This window comes from Microcaecilia unicolor, chromosome 7 (genome assembly GCF_901765095.1).
Source record: "Microcaecilia unicolor chromosome 7, aMicUni1.1, whole genome shotgun sequence".
Lineage (NCBI taxonomy): Eukaryota > Metazoa > Chordata > Amphibia > Gymnophiona > Siphonopidae > Microcaecilia > Microcaecilia unicolor.
In genome coordinates this window covers 30,563,822-30,586,932 of record NC_044037.1, presented here as the reverse complement: position 1 = coordinate 30,586,932, position 23,111 = coordinate 30,563,822, and the positions used below count along the sequence as shown (strand labels likewise).

The 23,111-nt window shown below is 42.6% G+C and overlaps 1 protein-coding gene across 1 annotated transcript in view; it reads right to left on the bottom strand.

Annotated features, from left to right (window-relative positions):
* Positions 1-23,111, bottom strand: part of IL1RAPL2 (interleukin 1 receptor accessory protein like 2) — a 1,135,323-nt gene that overhangs the window by 548,532 nt on the left and 563,680 nt on the right. Inside the window, exons 3-4 of the mRNA XM_030209898.1 lie at positions 12,590-12,863; positions 6,044-6,230 (exon numbers count right to left, since the gene is read on the bottom strand). Of these exons, the coding sequence (XP_030065758.1) occupies positions 6,044-6,230; positions 12,590-12,863 (461 nt within the window). The remainder of the gene's footprint in view (positions 1-6,043; positions 6,231-12,589; positions 12,864-23,111) is intronic.

Here is a 23,111-nt window from a genome sequence, read left to right as displayed (position 1 = left end):
GTCCGGGAGCTGCTGGTGTGGGGGAGAGCGAGACCGTGCCTTCCAGAAGGTCCCCAATAGTACTGGTGGAACTCGACATTCCTGGAGGGAGGCGGTGCTCTGGAGTGACGTCAGAGCTGTGCAACTTGGAACATCTCAAATGGCAGCGGCCCAGGGTGTGGACAAAGGAGCACACCCTGCCCCTTGGAGCACTGAGGAATTTCATGTATAGCTTTGTGATTGAGAACTGATGCCTATTAATGGGAAGAAATGGAAGGCTCGGTCGAAAGGTTTGGCCACAGTATGTACCCCTAGCTGTTCCTGTTTTTGGATCTGGCAGCTCTCTGTATTTATGTTTATTTCGGCTTTTTAATTCACCTTTCACTAAGGTATCAAATTAGTTTTTATAAATTAAAGGTCCCTTTATTAAAATTTGAAGATAAGGCATCTTAACACGGGATTTTCCCGCAGCTTAACTCCAAATCTAACATGGCAGTTTTTCGGTATTTTCAATGTTTTTAAATTCAGGTTGGGATTTTCCCGCACCTTAACTCCAAATCTAACATGGCAGTTTTTCGGTATTTTCAATGTTTTTAAATTCAGGTTGGGATTTTCCCGCGCCTTAACTCCAAATCTAACATGGCAGTTTTTCGGTATTTTCAATGTTTTTTAATTCAGGTTGGGATTTTCCCGCGCCTTAACTCCAAATCTAACATGGCAGTTTTTCGGTATTTTCAATGTTTTTAAATTCAGGTTGGGATTTTCCCGCACCTTAACTCCAAATCTAACATGGCAGTTTTTTCGGTATTTTCAATGTTTTAAATTCAGGTTGGGATTTTCCCGCGCCTTAACTCCAAATCTAACATGGCAGTTTTTCGGTATTTTCAATGTTTTTAAATTCAGGTTGGGATTTTCCCGCGCCTTAACTCCAAATCTAACATGGCAGTTTTTCGGTATTTTCAATGTTTTTTAATTCAGGTTGGGATTTTCCCGCACCTTAACTCCAAATCTAACATGGCAGTTTTTCGGTATTTTCAATGTTTTTAAATTCAGGTTGGGATTTTCCCGCACCTTAACTCCAAATCTAACATGGCAGTTTTTCGGTATTTTCAATGTTTTTAAATTCAGGTTGGGATTTTCCCGCGCCTTAACTCCAAATCTAACATGGCAGTTTTTCGTTATTTTCAATGTTTTTAAATTCAGGTTGGGATTTTCCCGCGCCTTAACTCCAAATCTAACATGGCAGTTTTTCGGTATTTTCAATGTTTTTTAATTCAGGTTGGGATTTTCCCGCGCCTTAACTCCAATCTAACATGGCAGTTTTTTCGGTATTTTCAATGTTTTTAAATTCAGGTTGGGATTTTCCCGCACCTTAACTCCAAATCTAACATGGCAGTTTTTCGGTATTTTCAATGTTTTTAAATTCAGGTTGGGATTTTCCCACGCCTTAACTCCAAATCTAACATGGCAGTTTTTCGGTATTTTCAATGTTTTTAAATTCAGGTTGGGATTTTCCCGCGCCTTAACTCCAAATCTAACATGGCAGTTTTTCGGTATTTTCAATGTTTTTTAATTCAGGTTGGGATTTTCCCCGCGCCTTAACTCCAAATCTAACATGGCAGTTTTTCGGTATTTTCAATGTTTTTTAATTCAAGTTGCATGCTAATGTCGTCATTTGCACAAGATATTTACTAGGAGTTAATGCGAGAGCACCTTACACCTCCTATTTAGGTGGCGCTAAGTGGTCCTGTGTTAATTCTGCACTATCCAGTTAGTGCACACTAGTCATAATTCAGGAACACCCTCCGCTCATGACAAGTCCCCTCAGAAAATTTTTAAATGGGTAACACTCAGGTTAGCGCATGCAAACAGGCAAAATATCGCAAAAAGCTTTATGCATTTTGCAATAGCCACACTTTAAGGGCTTAACACCCTTTAATAAAATGGCCCCTAACACAGCTAAAACAGAGAAATAACACAGTGAAAAGCAGGCAAAACACAAGATGCAGCTGAACAACAAAAAGCACACAGTTGGTGAAAGGGAGCAAATTTTATTCAGGTACCTGTTTGGGTGAGCTGCCTGCATCAGGGGTCAGGTACTGATTGCATGATCACAAATGCTTTACAATAAGATGGCATAGGGTATAATTCACATAGGAATCAGAAAAGCAAAAAAAAAACAACATTATAGAGAAATGATATGCCACCCTTCTGTGGTTTTTGCAACTACATTCAAAGCAGTTTACATTGTATATACAGGTACTTATTTGTACCTGGGGCAATGGAGGGTTAAGTGACTTGCCCAGAGTCACAAGGAGTTGCAGTGGGAATTGAACCCAGTTCCCCAGGATCAAAGCCAACTGCAGTAACCACTAGGCTACCCCTAATCAACTGGACTCACAGTGTAAGCAGAGCTGCCTCTCCTGCTCTCTTAATGCAAGCTGAATATCACTGACTCCACAGTGACCACCCTGGCCCAAAGTTCATGTAGCCTGGCTCCTTTTGGACTTTTACAATGAGCCCTCACTATAGGGCACCCTGGCATTAATACCCTGGACAAAATAGCCCTTGGCAGACTGGCCTCTAACAAGAAAAACCTTTGACAAAATAGCCCTTGACAAAATAATCCATAACAAACATAAAAAAGTATGTAAAATCTTAGACGTAACAAAAACTGCATTTCAGAAAATAAAAACTATGCTAAAATCTGCATCGAATTGCATTTTCATACTGTATATACATTGTAATTCCCGGTAAAGGTTATCATTCTCTAAATAGACAGATTGTATGCTACACTTTTAGGAAGGCAATGCTATAATCTGCATTGTACATTGGAACAACTGCCCTTAAACGTTTCTCTAGCAGAATGCAAAATGTGTTATGACTTCACAAATGATAAGAAAACATAAACATGACAGAATAATACATGCAAATGAAAAGATGTTTAACATGGGGAAAGATGTATGTGACGTGTACTAGTGCTAGAAAGTGAGTGTGACTAACCAAATAGCTGTGTGTACATATCCCTCCAGAGTGATGTGCAGGAGCATTTTCGGAAGAAACATCCAAGTTGTGATTTCGATATCCTTGCAAAACAGCTAAATCCAGGGGCGGGGAAACCCGTATTTTTGAAACAAGATATACCGTCAGAGACGCCAAAATCCACTACCCACAACTGTACACCACTACCATTGCCCTTACGGCCTGGGTCCGCCTGTCTGAAGTGCACTGCAGTACCCAGTAAAACTGCTCCTGGGACCTGCATGTGCTGTCATGGATCTGAGTATGACATCTGAGGCTGGCACGACATATTTTTAAAGATGTTTTTGAGGGTGGGAGAGGGTTAGCGACCACTGGGGGAGTAATGGGAGGTCATCTGGTCATTTCGGACACCTTTTTGTGTCTTATTCGTAATAAAAACACGTCCGGGTGAAAACATCTAAGTGTTCGTCAGGGACATCCTTGTTTTTTTGATTATGGGTCAAAGACGTCCAAGTGTTAGGCACACCCAAGTCCCGCCTTCGCTACACCTCTGACATGCCCCCTTGAAATGTGGGTGTCCTTGCGACGGACTGCAGTTGGCGACGTCCAAAATCGGGTTTCGATTATACCGATTTGGACGTTTCTGGGAGAAGGACTTCCATCTTCCGATTTATGTTGAAAGATGGACGTCCTTCTCTTTTGAAAATGAGCCCGACAGTGGATCACATCAAACTAAGGGCCCTGTTCACTAAGCTGCGCTATAGGCATGCTAATGTTTTTAGAGCATTAGCGCGCGCTAAAAATGCTTGCACACCTTAGTAAACAGAGCCCTAAGAGCTCACCATAAACCAGCCTGTGTCAGGAGGCTAGAAACAATGTACAAAAAAAAAGACATACATAATCAAATAACTAGAAATGAATTCATTGCAGCAAATGGAGGGTATTAAAATGAAAAGACGTACCAAAAACACTCTGGAATGATGTGTGGACGAAACCAACTTCAGGCTACACAGATAAAACACTCAAACCTGTATGTAACAGTATAAAATAGTAATAATTAAGATGGGAGCAACTGCAAGACTGCTACAAGAACCCCCATTAGGGGAAAACATAATGTGAAACTTAAAATAAATGCGGCAGAAACAGAATGAAGCCTTGTGCGGGAAGAAGAGGACCTCGGCTGGCGGGGATTGGGGTCCCCAGCCAACAAAGGTAGGCCGTGGTAGGGGAGGGTTGGTGGCAGGGGGGGGGTCAAGAGGGTCGTCAGCAGGGGTGTCCAGGGCCAAATCTAGGGGGGCTCAGGCCCCCGTGGCCCCACTTAGCTACGCCACTGCCGTGGGGGCGTTCCAGGTGGTAATCGGCAGTTGGCGCGCACTGGATAGTTATTGTTCGGATAACGTATGAGCCCTTACCGCTAAATCAATGGGTGGCATTAAGAGCTCTGGCCGTAAATAGATGTGCACTGGTTTTCATTTTGCTGCATGTCCATTTCCCGGCCCCCCAAAACCCCTCTTTTTTCCAGATGCGCTGGAGAAATGGTGCAGCATGCATCTTGTACGCACGCCCACACTATCGCAGGCCATTTTTGGGTGTGCCTTTGTAAAAGTGCCCCAATGTGTCTACCATTGGTTTCAGTGCATTAAAAAGTTCTAATGTAGGTTAAAAAATTTTAGCTAACACAAATGTATAAAATCATGGGGGGGAAAAAAGCCAAATTTTCTGAAAGGAACCAGAAATCTTTCACCTGTACACATCCCTAAAATTTACCCTCCTGTCAAAATGTTTCTAGTCTTGTGTTCTAGTTGAACATACTTCAGGGCTGCCGAGAGACTGGGCCAGGCCCGGGACAAGGCCGCCCCCGGGGCTCCCCCTCCACCGGAGGTTGCCGGGCCCTCTCTCCACCCCCGGGCCCTCTGCACTGACCTTAAGCGCCTCACCTTCGAAAGCGCAGCAAGCAGCGGCAGACCACTCCTTCCTTCTGTGTCCCGCCCTCGCGGAGGTTATGTCAGGCGAGGGCGGGACACGGAAGGAAGGAGTGGTCTGCTGCTGCTTGCTGCGCTTTCGAAGGTGAGGCACTTAAATTCAATGCCAGGGAGCGACGGAGGGCGGGCGGGCCAGACTGCGGCGGAACCGGGCCCGAGGAATTTTGTCCCCCCTGTCCCTCCCTCTCGGCGGCCCTGACATACTTTGAGGCTTCTACTTCCTCGCTGATCGACAATATAAGCAATAGAAGACTGATTTAACACAACGCAACAATGATTTTGCTACTGAGAGAAAAACATGTGATTTATACTAAATTGAACCCGCCAATTCCAAATATGAACTCCGAATTTGCCCGACACATCTAGATTTTAAGTTATCCATGCAAAGCCTATTCACTTATAATATTAATGCTTGGGATGCATTTGTGCTAGTAGTGCAGAACTTCCTTGGGAACAGACGAGCTGAAAACTATGCTGAACAGACAACATGCTTAAAGCATATGAACAACTTGACTGCCGAATGCCATTGAAAATGCATTTCTTACATTCCCATCTTGACTTTTTCCCACCCAATTTGGGACACGTAAGTGACGAACATGGAGAGAGGTTCCATAAAGACATTTCTACAATGGAGAACAGATATCAAGGCCACTGGAATCCCAACATGATGGGGGACTACTGCTGATTTTTGCAACGGGAAAATATGACCGGTCACAAACGCAAAAGTAGATGCCTGAAGCACTTTTAACAGTACTGGGCCTTGCTGAAGTAAGACTTTTAAACTGGAATACAAGACTTTTTTGAAATTTTGTTATTCCATTCCATTTTCATATACTGTTTACTACGAAAACTTTGATGTAGATCAGGTGATTGTTGGAGTAAAACTCGTTCTGTAAAAAATTATTCAATGCTTTCCAAGTGCTTAATTCATTTGGGCAAACTTACACATAACAAAATTTCCTGACGCGTTACAACAATTCTGACTTCGGATTTGGAATACGCACACTGAATTTAGTATAGGACAAATGGTTTTTGCCCAGTAGCACACGAAAAAATTTTTTTTGTTGTGCTGTGAATTAGTCTTTCGACTGCCACTTTACCTTGTACCATACAATGTCCATCTCTTGATTTGGTGTTTTGTAATCCTCTATGTTTGGGCAGGGTATCTCCTTTCTCTTGGTGACATCAGCCTTTATCAAATATCGGATTTGACTGTTGAAGCAAAGCCCCGATTCATTCTCAGCCACAATCAAGGACATCGACACCTTCATACAATATGTCGAGTTCCTGTTAACAATAGAAAGCAGGTTTACATTGCGAAGATGGTGTATTCAGTCCATTAAAGAGCAAAACACTGAATTTAGATTCGCAGCTGAACTGATTAATGAATTCAGATAGAAGACAGGGTTGTTTCAGTTCAGCTGGTAAAACAGTGGGTGGACACAACGTTTGCTTTGTTTCAAATATGTTTACGTCTTCATAACTGAGCTGTGCTCGTATATATTGAAAATAGAATGATCAAAGTGAGTATTTGTTTTCAACTTCAGACAAGGAACACACAAAAGCAATATCAAGGTTTTTTTTTATATATGATGCTGTCAATATACGCAGCATTGTTCAACAGAAATACTTAAATGTTGCTGCCTCCAAGGAGGTTAAAAATTAGATCAAGTGTACTTGATGGTTTTATTGAAAACTAGGCAAGAAAGAGGGTGACCACACAGCTTCCATGAAAAAAAAAGAAAAAGCTCAAAACAAGGGTGAAAGGGAAGAATAGTTCCAAAAGACACAGGCAAACTAGAAGTGAGAGCTTCTAAAATGTTTATGTGTCAAAAATGGTAATCCACATAGTAGTGTAGAGGTAAACCCAAGGTAGGGTTACCATATGGCTCCAGAAAAAGGAGGACACATTGATCCAGTCTGGGTTTTGCTTCCACTGAAAGCAATGGAAGTAAAACCCAGACTGGCTCAATCTATCCTCCCTTTTTCTGGAGCCATATGGTAACCCTACCCAAGTGACCCTACACAGGCCGTGTTTCAGCATAAAGCCTTCCTCAGGGGTCTCTGAAGTAGGTAAACTTTGCAGCTCCTGGGGAAAAAAGAAGGTATTTCAGAGCGCTTAAAAACAAAAGGTGCTCCTACATAGCGTCGCAGGCAGTCTGCTCGGCAAGAAGGAACGCCTTTTGTTTTTAAGCGTTCTGAAATATCTTTTTTTCCACAAGCTGCAAAGTTTATCTTCAGCGACCCCTGAGGAAGGATTTATGCCAAAACACAGCCCATGCAGGGTCACTTGGGTTCTCTCTTTACTACCTTGTGGATTACTATTTTTTGGCAACTAAACATTTTAGAAGATCTCACTTCTAGTTTGCCTGTGTCTTTTAGAACTATTCTTCTCTTCCTCCCTTGTTTTGTGCTTTATTGAAAACTAGACAATAAATAACAGAAACGTTCATGCTTTTTTGATTTCGTGAGTATACACAGTGGTTTTTGATTATGAATAATATTATCTTATTTTTTCTCATTTTTAGTGTTTTATTGTAATATTTTAGTTATAATTTGTATTTATTTTATGATTGTAAATATTTATTTGGAATCTACCTAGGTATTTAGGCAGGATATAAGTTTTAAAATCAAGAGAGAGAGAGAGAGAGAATGAAATATCACTGTCTGTAAATTCCACCCTTGTTCCAGGCATTTACCTTGAAGCAGAACCCTGGAACTTGATGAATAAATCATAAATTCTCTCATATAATCACAATACAAATATTGTGGGTTATAATAGGGCTGTGGGTTCGACTTAGGAACATAATGGTGGCTCTTGACTTTTTGATCCACCATTACGTGCAACATCAGTCTCTGAAGATTCATAGCTCTCTACAAAACTGCTAAGCTGCATGGGCAACCTTACCTGGCCCAAAGGCTAACCCGCTGATAGCTGTCTGTTAAAAGCAGATAAATGTGGAGTTGAAGAACCTTTAAACTAAACAGCAGAATGTTAAGAAGACCACGATATCGAGATGTGATGCAATATTTAGAAAACCGTTTGCCTCTAATGACACTCTAGATAAGAATAGCTGGGCAGAACTTGAGAACTTCTAGGTCATTAACTACCAATAGCTATGTTTAGTTGTAATGGTATTTAATAAATTGATTCCTTTATCTTTAGACAGCACTATGGGTTATCACTGACTGTGCTATGCTGGCAAGAATGGAGCAGTAAATGCATTCAGATGAATGTATTTGAGAAGAGAGCATAATGAGCTATTGTTCAAAGAAGTGGACATGCAGTAATTATTAATCTCTTCAAAGACAATACATGCTGCTACTTTAAGTTAAATTGCAGGATGGCCTGATATTTCCCACCCTGATGGGTATGAACTAAAGCATGCAATTGACTGTTTTCTGCAAAGCAGACAATCCTATTTCCTGATCCTATAATGCAGGCATATGAATATAAAGTAAACAAAAAAAATCTGAATTTATTAATGGTGTCCAAATTACTCAGCTACTGGCATGGATCCTCCAACTCAATAACATGATCATTCTGAATATTACTGCATTTCCAATTAATTCTGAATGAAGTGAACATACGATTGCAATAGGCTTTACTACTTTCAGCCAGTTGTAATTTATAAACAATAAAATGAAAGCTGCATGACCAATTTTTAGTGAGAACCTTTCCCCTAACCTCAATCTATTCAATCAAGAAACACGAGACTGGATATTCTAAAACATTTATCCGTATGAGGTGAATTCTTTAAGTGGTGCCTACAAAATTGGTGCTAAAACCCCTCGCGGGAGGTGGTGGAGATGAAAACGGTAACAGAATTCAAAAATGCGTGGGATAAACATAAAGGAATCCTGTTCACAAGGAATGGATCCTCAAAAGCTTAGCGAAGATTGGGCGGCAGAGCCGGTGGTGGGAAGCGGGGCTAGTGGTTGGGAGGCGAGGCTAGTGCTGGGCAAGAGTTCTACGGTCTGTGCCCTGAAAATGGCAGATACAAATCAAGGTCAGGTATACACATAAAGTAGCACATATGAGTTTATCTTGATGGGCAGACTGGATGGACCATGCAGGTCTTCCTCTGCCGTCATCTACTATGGTCACTTAAGCAGCATTCTTATAAGCTGCACCTAAAGTCACACACAAATTTAGGTGCCATCATTTGTATCAATGAAAATGTGGTGCAAATGCTCATGCTTAAATGTACATATGACCTCTCTGCTTATGCATTATTCTACTTTAGGTGCAACTTATAGAATACCGCCCCTCTACTAAACTTATGCACATTAAGTCCCAATTAAGGGAAAGGGAAATGGGACTTGAAATACCACCTTTCTGAGGTTTTTTTTTTGCAGCTACATTCAAAGAGGTTTACATATATTCAGGTACTTATTTTGTACCAGGGGCAATGGAGGGTTAAGTGACTTGTCCAGACTCACAAGGAGCTGCAGTGGGAAACCAACTCAGTTCCCCAGGATCAAAGTCTACTGCACTAACCACTAGGTTACTCCTCCACTAGCAACATTCCATGTAGAAGCCTGCCCTTGCAGATCAGCAATGTGACCGTGCAGGCTTCTGTTTCTGTGAGTTTGACGTCCTGCACGTATGTGCAGGACGCCATACTTACAGAAACAGAAGCCTCCGCAGCCACATTGCTAATCTGCAAGGGCAGGCTTCTACATGGAATGTTGCTAGTGGAATAGCAACATTCCGTGTAGAATCTCAAATACTAGCAACAGAATCTCAATAGTAGCAACATTCCATCTAGAATCTCCAATAGCAGCAACAGAATCTCAAATAGTAGCAACATTCCATGTAGAATCTCAAATAGTAGCAACAGAATCTCAATAGGACGCCAAACTAGAACGAAGCCTTGCACGGGATTGGGAAGAAGAGGACCTCGGCTTGGCTGGTGGGGGTTGGGGTCCCCTGCCAGCAAAGGTAGGCGACGGCGGGTTGGCGGCAGGGGGGGGGGTCGAGAGGGTCGTCGGCAGGGGAGGGGGGGGCAATGTTGGTGGCTGGGGGGTTGGCAATGGCAGGGGGGTCAAAGTTGGTGGTGGTGGGGTTCAGCAATGACGGGGGGGTCAGCGGTGCCATGGGGGGGGCTAAAATGTGCCCCCTCACCTCGGGCTCTGGACCCCCCTCCCGCCGAAGTCTGGCTATGCCCTTGTTACAGAATATCACATAGTCAGATTGGTGCCCAAATCAAGTGCTCGTTAACTCCAATAATTAAATCATTGGAGCCCATTAATTATTTTGGACACCGATCTGTGATCAATGCCCAAATTTGGGCAACCTGTATAGAATCCAGGGATATATGCCTTTACGCATACTTCAATCGTCTCAACAATCCCTCCTTACAGTACCATCCTTTTGACAAATTAGTTTTGATTCCATTTGCTCCTCAATTCTTTCAGTTGTAGCCCCATTTCTATGGAATAATCTACCCATTACCCTTCATGCAGATCCCTTGTTTTCTACATTTAAATCAGTCCTTAAAACATATTTCAGCAAATGTTATGATAGCTGAGGCTGATGCTCATTTCACACTTGGCTTTTAGCTGTGGGGGTACAGAGTTTCTGTGCTCATGCAAGGATCTGTACCACTTCTATCCCTCCTCTCCTATGTTATTGTGGTTCCTTTCCTCTCTTATAATGAACGATTTTGCTAGTAAACTGCCTAGATAGCATTGCTGAAGGGTGGTATAACAAATGAACAATAAACTTGCAAATGAATAGCACTTCATATTTTTACCATCCATTGAGCACAAACTCACAGTGGAGCTATATTCCAGACACTATCAGGCTCATTTTTGAAAGAAAAGGACGCCCATCTTTCTACACAAATCGGAAGATGGGCGTCCTTCTCACAGGGTCGCCCAAATTGGTATAACTGAAAGCCGATTTTGGGTGTCCCCAACTGCTTTCCGTCGCAGGGATGACCAAAGTTCACGGGGGCGTGTCGGAGGCGTAGCGAAGGCAGGACTTGGCCATGCCTAACACATGGACATCCTCGACCCATAATGGAAAAAAGGGCGTCCCTGACGAGCACTTGGACGACTTTACCTGGTCCTGTTTTTCTTACTACCAAGGCACAAAAAGGTGCCAAACTGACCAGATGACCACCGGAAAGAATTGGGGATGACCTCCCCTTACTCCCCTAGTGGTCACTAACCCCCTCCCACCCTCAAAAAATATGTTTAAAAATATTTTGTGCCAGCCTCAAATGTCATACTCAGAGGTCCATCACAGCAGTATGCAGGTCCCTGGAGCAGTTTTAGTGGGTGCAGTGCACTTCAGACAGGCGGACCCAGGCTCATCCCCCCCTACCTGTTACACTTGTGGTGGTAAATGTGAGCCCTCCAAAACCCACCAGAAACCCACTGTACCCACATCTACGTGCCCCCCTTCACCCCTTAAGGGCTATGGTAGTGGTGTACTGTTGTGGGTAGTGGGTTTTGGGGAGGGGGGTTTGGGGGCTCAGCACACAAGGTAAAGGAGCTATGTATCTGGGAACAATTTCTGAAGTCCACTGCAGTGCCCCCTAGGGTACTCGGTTGGTGTCCTGGCATGTCAGGGGGACCAGTGCACTACGAATGCTGGCTCCTCCCACAACCAAAGGGCTTGCATTTGGTCATTTCTGAGATGGGTGTCCTTGGTTTCCATTATCGCTGAAAATCAGAAACGACCAAGTCTAAGGACGACCATCTCTAAGGATGACCTAAATTTCAGGATTTGGGTGTCCCTGGCTGTGTTATTGAAACGAAAGGTGGACATCCATCTTGTTTTGATAATACAGGTTTCCGTGCCCCTCCATTGGGACGTTTTGCGAGGATGTCCTCAGCAAAACTTGGGTGTCCCTTTTGATTATGCCCCTCTATGGGTGTCAGGTAGCTAGAGATATTATGAGAAAAATACCTCAGAATGAGTATAAACATAGAAGCATAACAAAAACTCTTACTTTTAAATACTTTATTATGCTTTAGAAAATCTATTAAAAACAGATCATATCAAAAGTTGATATAGCGCAATTCTTTACCAATACATCAAACTCATATACCACATCATATCTCATTCACACCATTCAAGAGAATCGTATACTGTAAGAACGCAGATTTCATTGGATGCGTTGGATCACTTATAAAATCTTGGAAGTGTTCACCATCTAGATATATCTGTTGGCTGTTTGAATCAACATGTGAGATACAACAGTTTAACATCGTGATATACTGTATGACACACAATAGTCAAACATCGTTAAGTTTGACGATCATGAACAAAACTTGGAGTGTGTTGGATAACATCGGAGCATTTGAAATTTTGAACATTTGAATATTTGTATGAAGAACAAAGATGATTTGACTGTTGGGAAGGGTTTTGCATAGATGTTATCGTGGGGATATATGATTTTATTCTAAGATGTATGGTAGATTTCAAGCTGTAGTGGGTTTATTTTGAATGGTGTGAATGAGGTACGATGAAAACAACTTTTGATATGATCTCTTTTTAAGAGTTTCTATCGCATAATAAAGGTTTAAAATTGCTGCATAGTTGTGGATATATTGTATAGGTTTCTTTGATACAACTATATTGGAATTTAGATTTCTCCATTGAAAACGTGTTTTACTTTTAAATACAGTACCTTAATACGCAAGTGTAGTACCCACTGTCTTCTACCTCAGCTGAGTGAAACCATATTGAATCTTCATCTTTGCTCATCATAACTTCAGAAAATATAATGGGTTCTTCTAAATCCCCTTTGTTTTTGTACCACATTAACCTTAGACCTATGCTCTGGGCCATGCTGTAGTTTGTCTTGATATAGCTGTAGAAAAGGGCACATTTCATTCGGACAGGTTCATGCGTCAATGCCATGTACTTCTTGAGATCCACTGACCAGTCAATACAGCCGTCAACTACAAGGAAACCAATAAAAGAACACAAATCAGATTGATTACTCACTGAATAAGAAAGAAATTTATGCAATATTTTTGATATGCAACAAATGTTTTGTTTTTTTGCTTTTGAATGAGTTCCCCCCCCCCCCCAAAGATTGCATGGAGGAGTAGCCTAGTGGCAGTGGCGTAGGAAGGGGGGGGCAGTGGGGCAGTCCGCTCCGAGTACACGCCGCTGGGGGGGAGGGTGTTGTCTCCGCTTGTTCACTGCTCTCTCTGCCCCGGAACAGGTTACTTCCTGGTCCAGGGCAGAGAGAGCAGGGGAACCAACGGAGCCGACGCAGCTCCCAGCAACTGAACTCCCGCCCCGCCCCCCTTGGTAAGACTGCGCTCCGGGGGGGGCATTCGCGCCCCGGGTGTCAGCTGCCCTCGCTACGCTTCCGCCTAGTGGTTAGTGCAGTGGGGAGCTGGGTTCGATTTCCACTGCAGCTCCTTGTGACTCTGGGCAAGTCACTTAACCCTCCATTGCCCCAGGTACAAATAAGTACCTGTATATACTATGTAAACCGCTTTGAATGTAGTTGCAAAAACCACAGAAAGGCGGAATATCAAGGCCCATTCCTATTCCCAACATATGATATGTATTTTTATATTGTACATATGAATCACTCCAGGTGCACTCAGGTGTCCCCACAGTAGTTTTCATATTGGGGGACTGGGGACGTGTTTGGGAGTGGAAAGTAGGCATGCTCAGCGCTAATCGGTTACCATAACCATCACCTTGTGCTAACTGATTAACTCGTGGTAAGCATGGGAGCCCTTAATGCCTAGAAAATAGGTGTTGGTAAGGGTTCCTATGACAATTGGCAAATTAATGCATAGCCATTAGTAGAGGAAATAGGAAATGCCGCCCATTTCATAGCCATGCTAAAGTGGCCTCAGTATGCAGGAAACCTTCTGGCTAGTCATAGTGCAGGCCACTTTTTATATAGATCCTTTCACTAAAGCAGGCTAATAGATTTAGTGTATGTTAATAAATTAGTGTGTGTTATGTGCCAAGCGACCCACAGTTATATAACAGAATGAGCAGCATTTAGTGTGTGCTAATCATTGGTGTGTGCTAAATCCATTAGCACGCCTTAGTAAAAGGACCCTATAATTTTATTTGAACCAACTTGTTCCTCCTAACTTAGGAATCCTTTTACTAACCTGCAGCAACATATGGCCTGAGCCCACCCTTGCATGGGTCACTCCCACATGCCAGGCCATTTTTACTGCAGCTGTGAAAACCCTGATTTTCTATTTATTTTATTAATGGCCGTGCATGGCACCCAGTCATAATAGTCCTGACAAAAAAGCCCTAACAAAACAGCCTTGTAACAAAATAACCCTTGACATTTCACACTCTAACAAAATAGCTCTTGACAAAATGGCCCCGCCCACAAAACAATCCTTGACAAAATAGCCCCTACACAAAATAGCCCCCTTAACAAAACAGCTCCTAAGAAAAAATAACACATCACAAAAAATATAATAAGCTACATCTGAAATCTTCACTGATAAAGAATCCTACCAGCATTCAATTGCATAAAGCATATATAAATAAACAAAACTCTATAGCTACAAACTGGTATTCATGATCTGTTCTGCTATTTAAAGAAACTATTTTTCCATCACCATGCTAATTAAAAAAAAACAAACAAACAATACTGTCATCATTTTCATAGTCTTATCAACCTTATCCTGCTTGGCAAGGTAAGATTATTAGGAAAATAAATGCAGTCCCATATTCTGGGCAGCCTGATTGGGCCCTTTTTGTCAGGAGTATAACTTGTCAAGGGTTATATTGTGGGCAGGCCATTTTGACAGTGGCTGTTATGTCAGGGAGTATTATGTTGGGAGCTTTTTTTTTGTTTGAAGCTTTTTTGTCAGGGCCATTTTGACCAGGTACCGCTGTGCACTAATGTTGCCAATAGAGCACGGTCATTTTTTAAAATTACCATGAAAGCATTTAAAGCTGTCTAAGTTTCATTTTGTATGTCTTCTGGTGCAGAGTCTAACAGTTTGGTTACCCTTCTCTGGACTTCCTCTAATCCTTTAATATCCTTACTGAGATATGGCCTCCAAAACTGAACATAACATGCCAAGTAAGGTCTCGTCAATAACCTGTACAAGGACACTATCACCTCCTTCTTTCTGCTGGCTATGACTCTCAGTATGAAGCTGCACATAATCTGCTTTGGCCACTGCCTTATCTCAGTGTTTCATAACCTTTAATGTTTATGTTTATTAACTTCCATGTAGGGCATTTTTTCTAGCAAAAAAGGTGCCGGTACTCAAATGCCAGGCCACCCTTCAAGGGTGGGGTGATCACTGAGGGACCCACCCCACAATAGCCAGGCCCCCTGCAACCAGTCACAGAATCTATGACAAGTCAGAATTGCTGTGTCGAGCCTGAGCTCTTTCATTAAAACTTGGGGTCCATGGGTCAGTTTTAACAGACAATGGAAAAGGTGCCGGTACTCAGTACCCCCAAGTAACCCCTCAAAAAAAGCCATGATTAAGCCGTACCAATGGCTGCTGGTATGCTAATGCCAACACAGCCCATTCACTTTGAATGGGCTGTGTTGGCATTGCCAGGAGGGGGGGGGGGGGGGGGGGGGGGGGTAGAAGTCTTGATATCCCGATATTACTGAATGCGGGCCACAGCGGCTCACAATAAAATACAAATTATATAAATGGGAAAGGAACGCCAATTGAATATAGGAAAGAAACAAATCAGTCAAACAAGAGAAACAGACGTAAGACCAAACACCGCAGACGTACCAGCACCTGATGTTCCAGTAGAACCAAATGTCAGTTGGCAAAGATGAGTTTTAAAAGGACCTTAAATTTAGGGAAGTACATAACTACATAAGTATTGCCATACCGGGACAGACCAAAGGTCCATCAAGCTCAGCATCCTGTTTCCAAAAGTGGCCAATCCAGGTCACAAGTACCTGGCAAGATCCCAAAAAAGTACAATATATGTTATGCTGCTTATCCTAGAAATAAGCAGTGGATTTTCCCCAAGTCCATTTTAATAATGGTCTATGGACGTTTCCTTTAGGAAGCCATCCAAACCTTTTTTAAACCCCGCTAAGCTAACTGCTTTTACCACATTCTCTGGCAACGAATTGCACAGCATAATTACAGGTTGAGTTCAGTTCAGACCTAGTGTGCAGTGGCCGATTATTCCCCCCCCCCCCCCCCCGAAAAAAAAAGAGATGAAAAAAGATGCTATGAGTAGACTCACAGTGAACAGATTTAGGGGAAGAAAGAACCGGCTGATGTGAGCGGGACAGAATATAAGGGATTGTTAGTGAAGAAAGATAGGACAGGGAATCTGAGTGAAGGGCTTTGTGAGTAAGGTATAGAACCTTGAACCAAAGTCTGTATAGGACAGGCAACCAATGCTGTGATTAAGGAGGATGGTAACATGATCCAGTTGTTTTGCTTTACATAAGGCAGCAGGAGTTATGAAGAGCTTGAAGACCACAAAGCATGTAAGTGGAGATTCCACAGTAAATTGCGTTAATTTGGGATATTAAAAAAAGTATGAATTAACGTACGGAGGGAAGACAAATCCAAAAATGTACTAATGGATCAGGGTCCTAAAATTCAGTCCTCAGGTTCTGCAAGCCAGCCTGGTTTTCTGGATTTCCACAATGAATGTGTATCAGTGAATGCAATAGAATTCATATGTTATTGTATGCAAAGAATTTATATCTTGTGAAATCCTTAATTAATCAGGTTCAAAGCAGGTAACAATATCTACAATCTTAACTGAAACAACATATACAACAATTAACAATCAGCACATACAAATTTGGTAAAAGAAAAAGAAAAAATGTGTTTTCAGCATCTTTCTAAATTCCATATACTTTGAAATTAGACAAATGTTCAAATGAAAAGAATTCCAGAAACTAATTGTACTATAACTTAAACAGCTTTCATGGGCTGATTTAAACGTCACTTATACATATTCATTGTGGAAATCCTGAAAGCCAAGATGGTTTGGAGACTTTCAGGTGGATTTTCGAAAGAGAAGGGCGCCCATCTTCAGACACAAATCGGGAGATGGGCATCCTTCTCGCAAGGTCATCCAAATCAGCATAATCGAAAGCCGATTTTGGGCGCCCTCAACTGCTTTCCATCGCGGGGACGACCAAAGTTCACGGGGGTGTGTCAGCAGTGTAGCAAAGGCGGGACTGGGGTGTGCTTAGGAGATGGGCATCCTCGGCCGATAATGGAAAAAAGAAGGGCGTCCCTGACAAACACTTGGGTGACTTTACTTGGTCCATTTTCACAACCAAGCATAAAAAAGTGCCCAAACTGACCAGATGACCACTGGAGGGAATCAGGGATCACCTCCTCTTACTTCCCCAGTGGTCACTAATCTCCTCCCACCCTCAAAAAAAAATCTTTAAAAATACTTTTTTGCCAGCATCTATGCCAGCCTCAAAGGCCATACTGAGGTCCATCGCAGCAGTATGCAGGTACCTGGAGCAGTTGTAGTGGGTGCAGTGTACTTCAGGCAGGCGGACCCAGGCCCATGCCCCCCTACCTGTTACACTTGTGGTGGTAAATGTGAGCCCTCCAAAACCCACCACAAACCCACTGTACCCACATGTAGGTGCCCCCCTTCATCCCTAAGGGCTATGGTAGTGGACTACAGTTGTGGGTTTTGGGGGGGTTTGGGGGGCTCAGCACCCAAGGTAAGGGAGATATGTACCTGGGACCTTTTTCTGAAGTCCACTGCAGTGCCCCCTAGGGTGCCCGATTGGTGTCCTGGCATGTGAGGGGGGGACCAGTGCACTACGAATACTGGCTCCTCCCATGACCAAATGGCTTGGATTTGGTCGTTTTTGAGGTGGCCGTCCTTGGTTTCCATTATCGCCAAAAACCTGGGACGACCATCTCAAAAATGACCTAAGGTCGACCTAAATTTCATGATTTGGGCGTCCCTGACCATATTATCAAAATGAAAGAGGGACGCCCATCTTGTTTCGATAATACGGGTTGCCCCGCCCCTTTACGGGGGGGCCGTCCTGGTTTAAATTTTGCCACGCGCCCATTTTTGGCCACAAAAAAAGACCTTTTTTGCAGGCACACTGAAAAATGGACCTGCCCGTGTCCAAAACACGTGTCTATACCAACGCAGACCATTTTTCAGCACACCTTAGTAAAAGGACCCCATAATGACTAGAACTGGCCCCAGGACTGATACCTGGGACACTCCACTCCTCAAATTTTTTTTCCTCTGAGACATCTCTTTTATCGATTTTCTAGAGACCTTCGATACAAACATATTCCTGAACTTTAATAGCAAAAGTTTGGGTCTGAATGCTTCCACGGCCATATAGCTGCTATTACTTCTGGCAAAAGTAATTTTGACATTTAAAAATAACACCTCAAAATATTTTAGCAACTTTAATTTCAAATACTGGATGAAACATTTCTTATAAAACTAGTTTGACTGGGGTTGTGCAATTTTCTGCAGGAGATCTCATGACTTGTCTTTGGAAAATGTATTGACAAAACCCTACGAGCTGATAATCTCACCTACAACATGCTTATCTTTTCTCTTTTCCTCATGGAAACCTAGTTTTTCTAATATTCACATCCTGAACTGCTGCTTTCTCACCATCCTTATTCTACTTGAATTCGAGTTCTTTGCCTTGAGCCATTTGGAAAGAATGACTTAAAATCCAAAAACTGTCATAATTATGTCACATACTACACATTCGCATTTCCACTCTGTGCACTTTCTAGATGCAGGCAATCCTAGATCATAGTAACTTCCAATAAGTGAATAAATTCTACATTATGTACCCTTCTGTTCAATTTTGCAATACTGAGAGTTACATAACAACCCTGTAACAGACTGGGGGGAAAAAAACACTTTTCTGTCTATGTGTGTTATAAAATATGGGCCAATGCGTGTAAATTTACACCAGCTTTTCATTGGCATAAATTGATGCGCATAGATTTAGTCACATGAACTATGCCTAAGCGTGTGCTAAATACCACCTGCACATTTACATGTGGTGTTTAGAATACGCTTAGCCATGATTGATTAATGTGCATTAATTTTAGGCACCATATATAGAATTGGGCCCTTAATGTCCTTTAGCAGGGCCGCCGAGAGGGGGGGCATTGGGGACAAAATTCCCCGGGCCTCCAAGGGGGCCCCGGCGCCGGGGTCAGACCACCGGTGCTGCAGTTCTCAGTCTCACCTGCCTGCCCTCGGCTCCGTCGACAGCCCCCCTCCATCCGCCACCAGGCCCGCTACATTCAAATCGGCAGTGCCTCACCTCCGTGTGGAAGTGGCAGATCACCGGCGGCCTGAGACCGGGGGTCGGGGCAGCGGCGGCAGGGGGGACGGCCTTGCCCCGGGCCCGGCTTAGTCTCTCGGCGGCCCTGTCCTTTAGTAGAAGGGTCCTTAAGAGTCTATAAACCACAAGCTGAAATTGTGCCTAGTATAGGCATGTTCTCAAGAAAGTGCAAATGTTCATGCCTAGATTAATCATGCATGTGTGTAGATTTGCATATTTTATAATCTACATGTGTATTTATTACCAAAGCCCACACTCCACCACTATTCCCTTTAAGCTGAGCGGGCTTTCATAAAGGAGATGTTGTTAGACCAATGCGTCAATATTTTCTCTGGAGGCTCATTGAGTAATGGGGTGTGATTTACACTATTGGCCCAGATGTTTAAGGTGGCACATAATTTAAATCAATGCTATGTGAACACTTTCCTTGAATTGTATGAGGCAGAATTGTCTGCTTGGGTGCTGGATGGCCTACACTACTTGAAGAAAGAAACAATATGCATTTTGACAGAAAATTTGGGGATTTTATTGATATTTTCCAAATTAAATTAAATGTTTACAGAGCATTTTAATGTATTTATATTCTTTCCACTGTTTTATGTAAACAATTCACATCTGCTCTGGTTGAGTGATGCAATTAATACATGTAATAATTAAATAAAAAAAAAAACACAAAATAAATTGCAGGTTGTCCAACCTAATCAACTTATCTATACTCCATTAAACATTCATATACTTGTTTGTGGTTGTTTAGTATGTTTCTACAAAGAGTTATACATACATAAGTAATGCCACACTGGGAAAAGACCAAAGGTCCATCGAGCCCAGCATCCTGTCCACGACAGCGGCCAATCCAGGCCAAGGGCACCTGGCAAGCTTCCCAAACGTACATTCTATATATGTTATTCCTGGAATTGTGGATTTTTCCCAAGTCCATTTAGTAGCGGTTTATGGACTTGTCCTTTAGGAAACCGTCTAACCCCTTTTTAAACTCTGCTAAGCTAACCGCCTTCACCACATTCTCCGGCAACAAATTCCAGAGTTTAATTACGCGTTGGGTGAAGAAAACCATTCTCCGATTTGTTTTAAATTTACTATACTGTAGTTTCATCGTATGCTCCCTAGTCCTAGTATTTTTGGAAAGCGTGAACAGACGCTTCACATCCACCTGTTCCACTCCACTCATTATTTTATATACCTCTATCATGTCTCCCCTCAGCCGTCTCTTCTCCAAGCTGAAAAGCCCTAGCCTCCTTAGTCTTTCTTCATAGGGAAGTCGTCCCATCCCCGCTATCATTTTAGTCGCCCTTCGCTGCACCTTTTCCAATTCTACTATATCTTTCTTGAGATGCTACCCTTGCTGTGAAATGCAGTGCTATGCTATTTGTGAAGGGAAGAATGTTCAATGATGTGGATGTTCAATGATGTGCAACGGGAATACAGGGCAAAATAAGCAAAGAGGTTTGAAATACTTTTTACATGAATGTTAGCTTTCTTTAGCTCCCTCCATAGCATTATGTTTAATCTACTTATAACTTAATCCAGCAAAAATGAAAATAATCTTTCCTTTTTCCCTTTTCCCCATTGACTCCCCTGCATTTGGTGTACAAGTGTTTTGGGTATATTTAAATGAGGGACTGAAAATAAAGTGCACTCCATTTAAGTGCACATCGGATAAGCACATGCTCTGTTTAACTGCATGCCGTACTTCGGTCCCATTTTTGGCGCCATCAGTTTCTATGGGGACAAACCGGTTTAGCGAACCACTGATAAGTGCAAGATTCGCTTATATGCATGGTTTAAGACCGCTCCTCTGCAGGAAAGACTCCACATAAGTGCACGCACAGAATATGGAAGCTGATTGGCACATGACAAACGGGCGATAAATTTGAAAAACCATTGGTTAACTGCCACAGGCAGAATAAGCGAAAGAAAGTTGTTAGAGTGTACACAGGAGTCGTCGTCGTCATCATGCAACTGTAAGACTTTAGTTGAATGAATAGAAGTTCTTAAAAAATTAGAAAACAAAGTCAAGCATCTATTGCTAAAGAATAAGGTGTCAATCCCAGTCAAATTTCACGTATCTTGAAGCAGAAAGATCAGCTTCTGGAAGACTGGCAAAACAATACAAATCCACACAGGAAACGAAAACGGGCGGGAAAAGCTGAGGATGTAGAAGATGCTCTTCTTCGGTGATTTTCTCAAGTCAGGAGCAGACAGTTTCCTGTCAGTGGTCCACTGCTTATGGAGAAAGCTAAGCAGCTAGCTGAAAGTCTTGGACTAACTGAATTCAAAGCCACTGTTGGATGGTTGGAAAGATGGAAGGAGAGGAACAACATAAAATTCAAGAAACAGCATGGTGAAAAACAAGACGCTGATGACTTTGGTGCTGAAAATTGGGTTGTTTCAGTTCTTCCTACCATCTTGAACGAGTTTGCACCTCGTGACGTTTTCAATGCTGACAAAAATGGTCTCTACTGGCGAGCGATTCCTGATGGAACACTTGCATTCAAACATGTAGAAACTACTGGAGGTAAAACATCGAAGGACCGACTGATGATCCTCCTTTGCTGCAATATGGATGGGAGTGAGAAGTTGGAACCACTTGTCACTGGAAAGAGCAAACAGCCCCATTGCTTCAAGAATGTTAATCGACTTCCTGTGTCATACAAGGCTAATGCAAATTCATGGATGACTGGGGAAATTTGGAAGCAGTGGCTAAAGAAGTTAGACACTAGAATGCGGGCACAAAAGCGTCAGATTTTGTTGCTTTGTGATAATTGTGCTGCACACAGTGATGATGTCAGGCTGTCTAACATCAAGGTGGTCTTCCTGCCATCAAACACTACCTCTCTGATCCAACCTATGGATCAGGGCATAATAGCCAATTTCAAAAAACATTATCGATGAGCGTTATGGATGACCAGACTGGCAGGATAAACATGCTGTTGAACTAGCTCGTAATCTATCACTGTTGGATTCCCTACATATGCAGAAAGAAGCCTGGAATCATGTTACACAGGCAACCATTGTGAACTACTACAAGCGGGCAAGCTTTGTTAAGGATGTGGAGAGAGACGAAACAGATGTAGCTGTTGCAAGCACTTCAGATGAACAGGCTATTGACATCCCAGCCGGCTATTGACATCCCAGCCGGTGTTACTGAAGAGGAGTTTCATCACTACGTAGCTATTGATTACGATCTACAAACAGCTGACAACAGCACTGATGTTGAGATATGCGTCTACACGCAGGCAATGGCTGATGATGAATCAGATGATGAAATGAGCAGCGAGGCACATGCTGACGAAATTCAACAACCTCCTGTCACTTTTGCAAGAGCGCTGGAGAGACTCAACACCGTGCGGGCCTATCTGGAGGCCACTGTATGTCAGTGTTATGACAGTTTTTACCGTCTGGCAGACGTAGTCTATGGAACTCCCAGACACAAGAGTGTACAGAGGACTATGACTGATTACTACAAGTAAGCCTAACGTCAGTTAACGGAGACTGTATACTGTACGTATAATAAACAGTACTGTACATATGTTTATCAGATGTCAAGCTTCTTTGGGTCACTAACTGCATGTATTTCTTTGGTCCCGGACCCTTGCACTTAAGCGGATTGCACTGTACTAAAGTGTTCAGGGAGTTCTTAGCTTTAGTTCAAAGTGACATCAAAGTAAAAGCACATTCAGCGTGCTTCGACACAATCTCAGGATCCCACGTAGATGAAAAGGATTAAGTCTCTGCATACTGTAATGAAGTTGATAATATATTACATGAGTTTGAGCTGGGGTTACTCTTAGAGCATACATATGCCTTTATGCCTGGAAATGTGAGGCCTGTAAGCCACACGTCTTCAACAGAATTTGATTACCTTTATTTATCA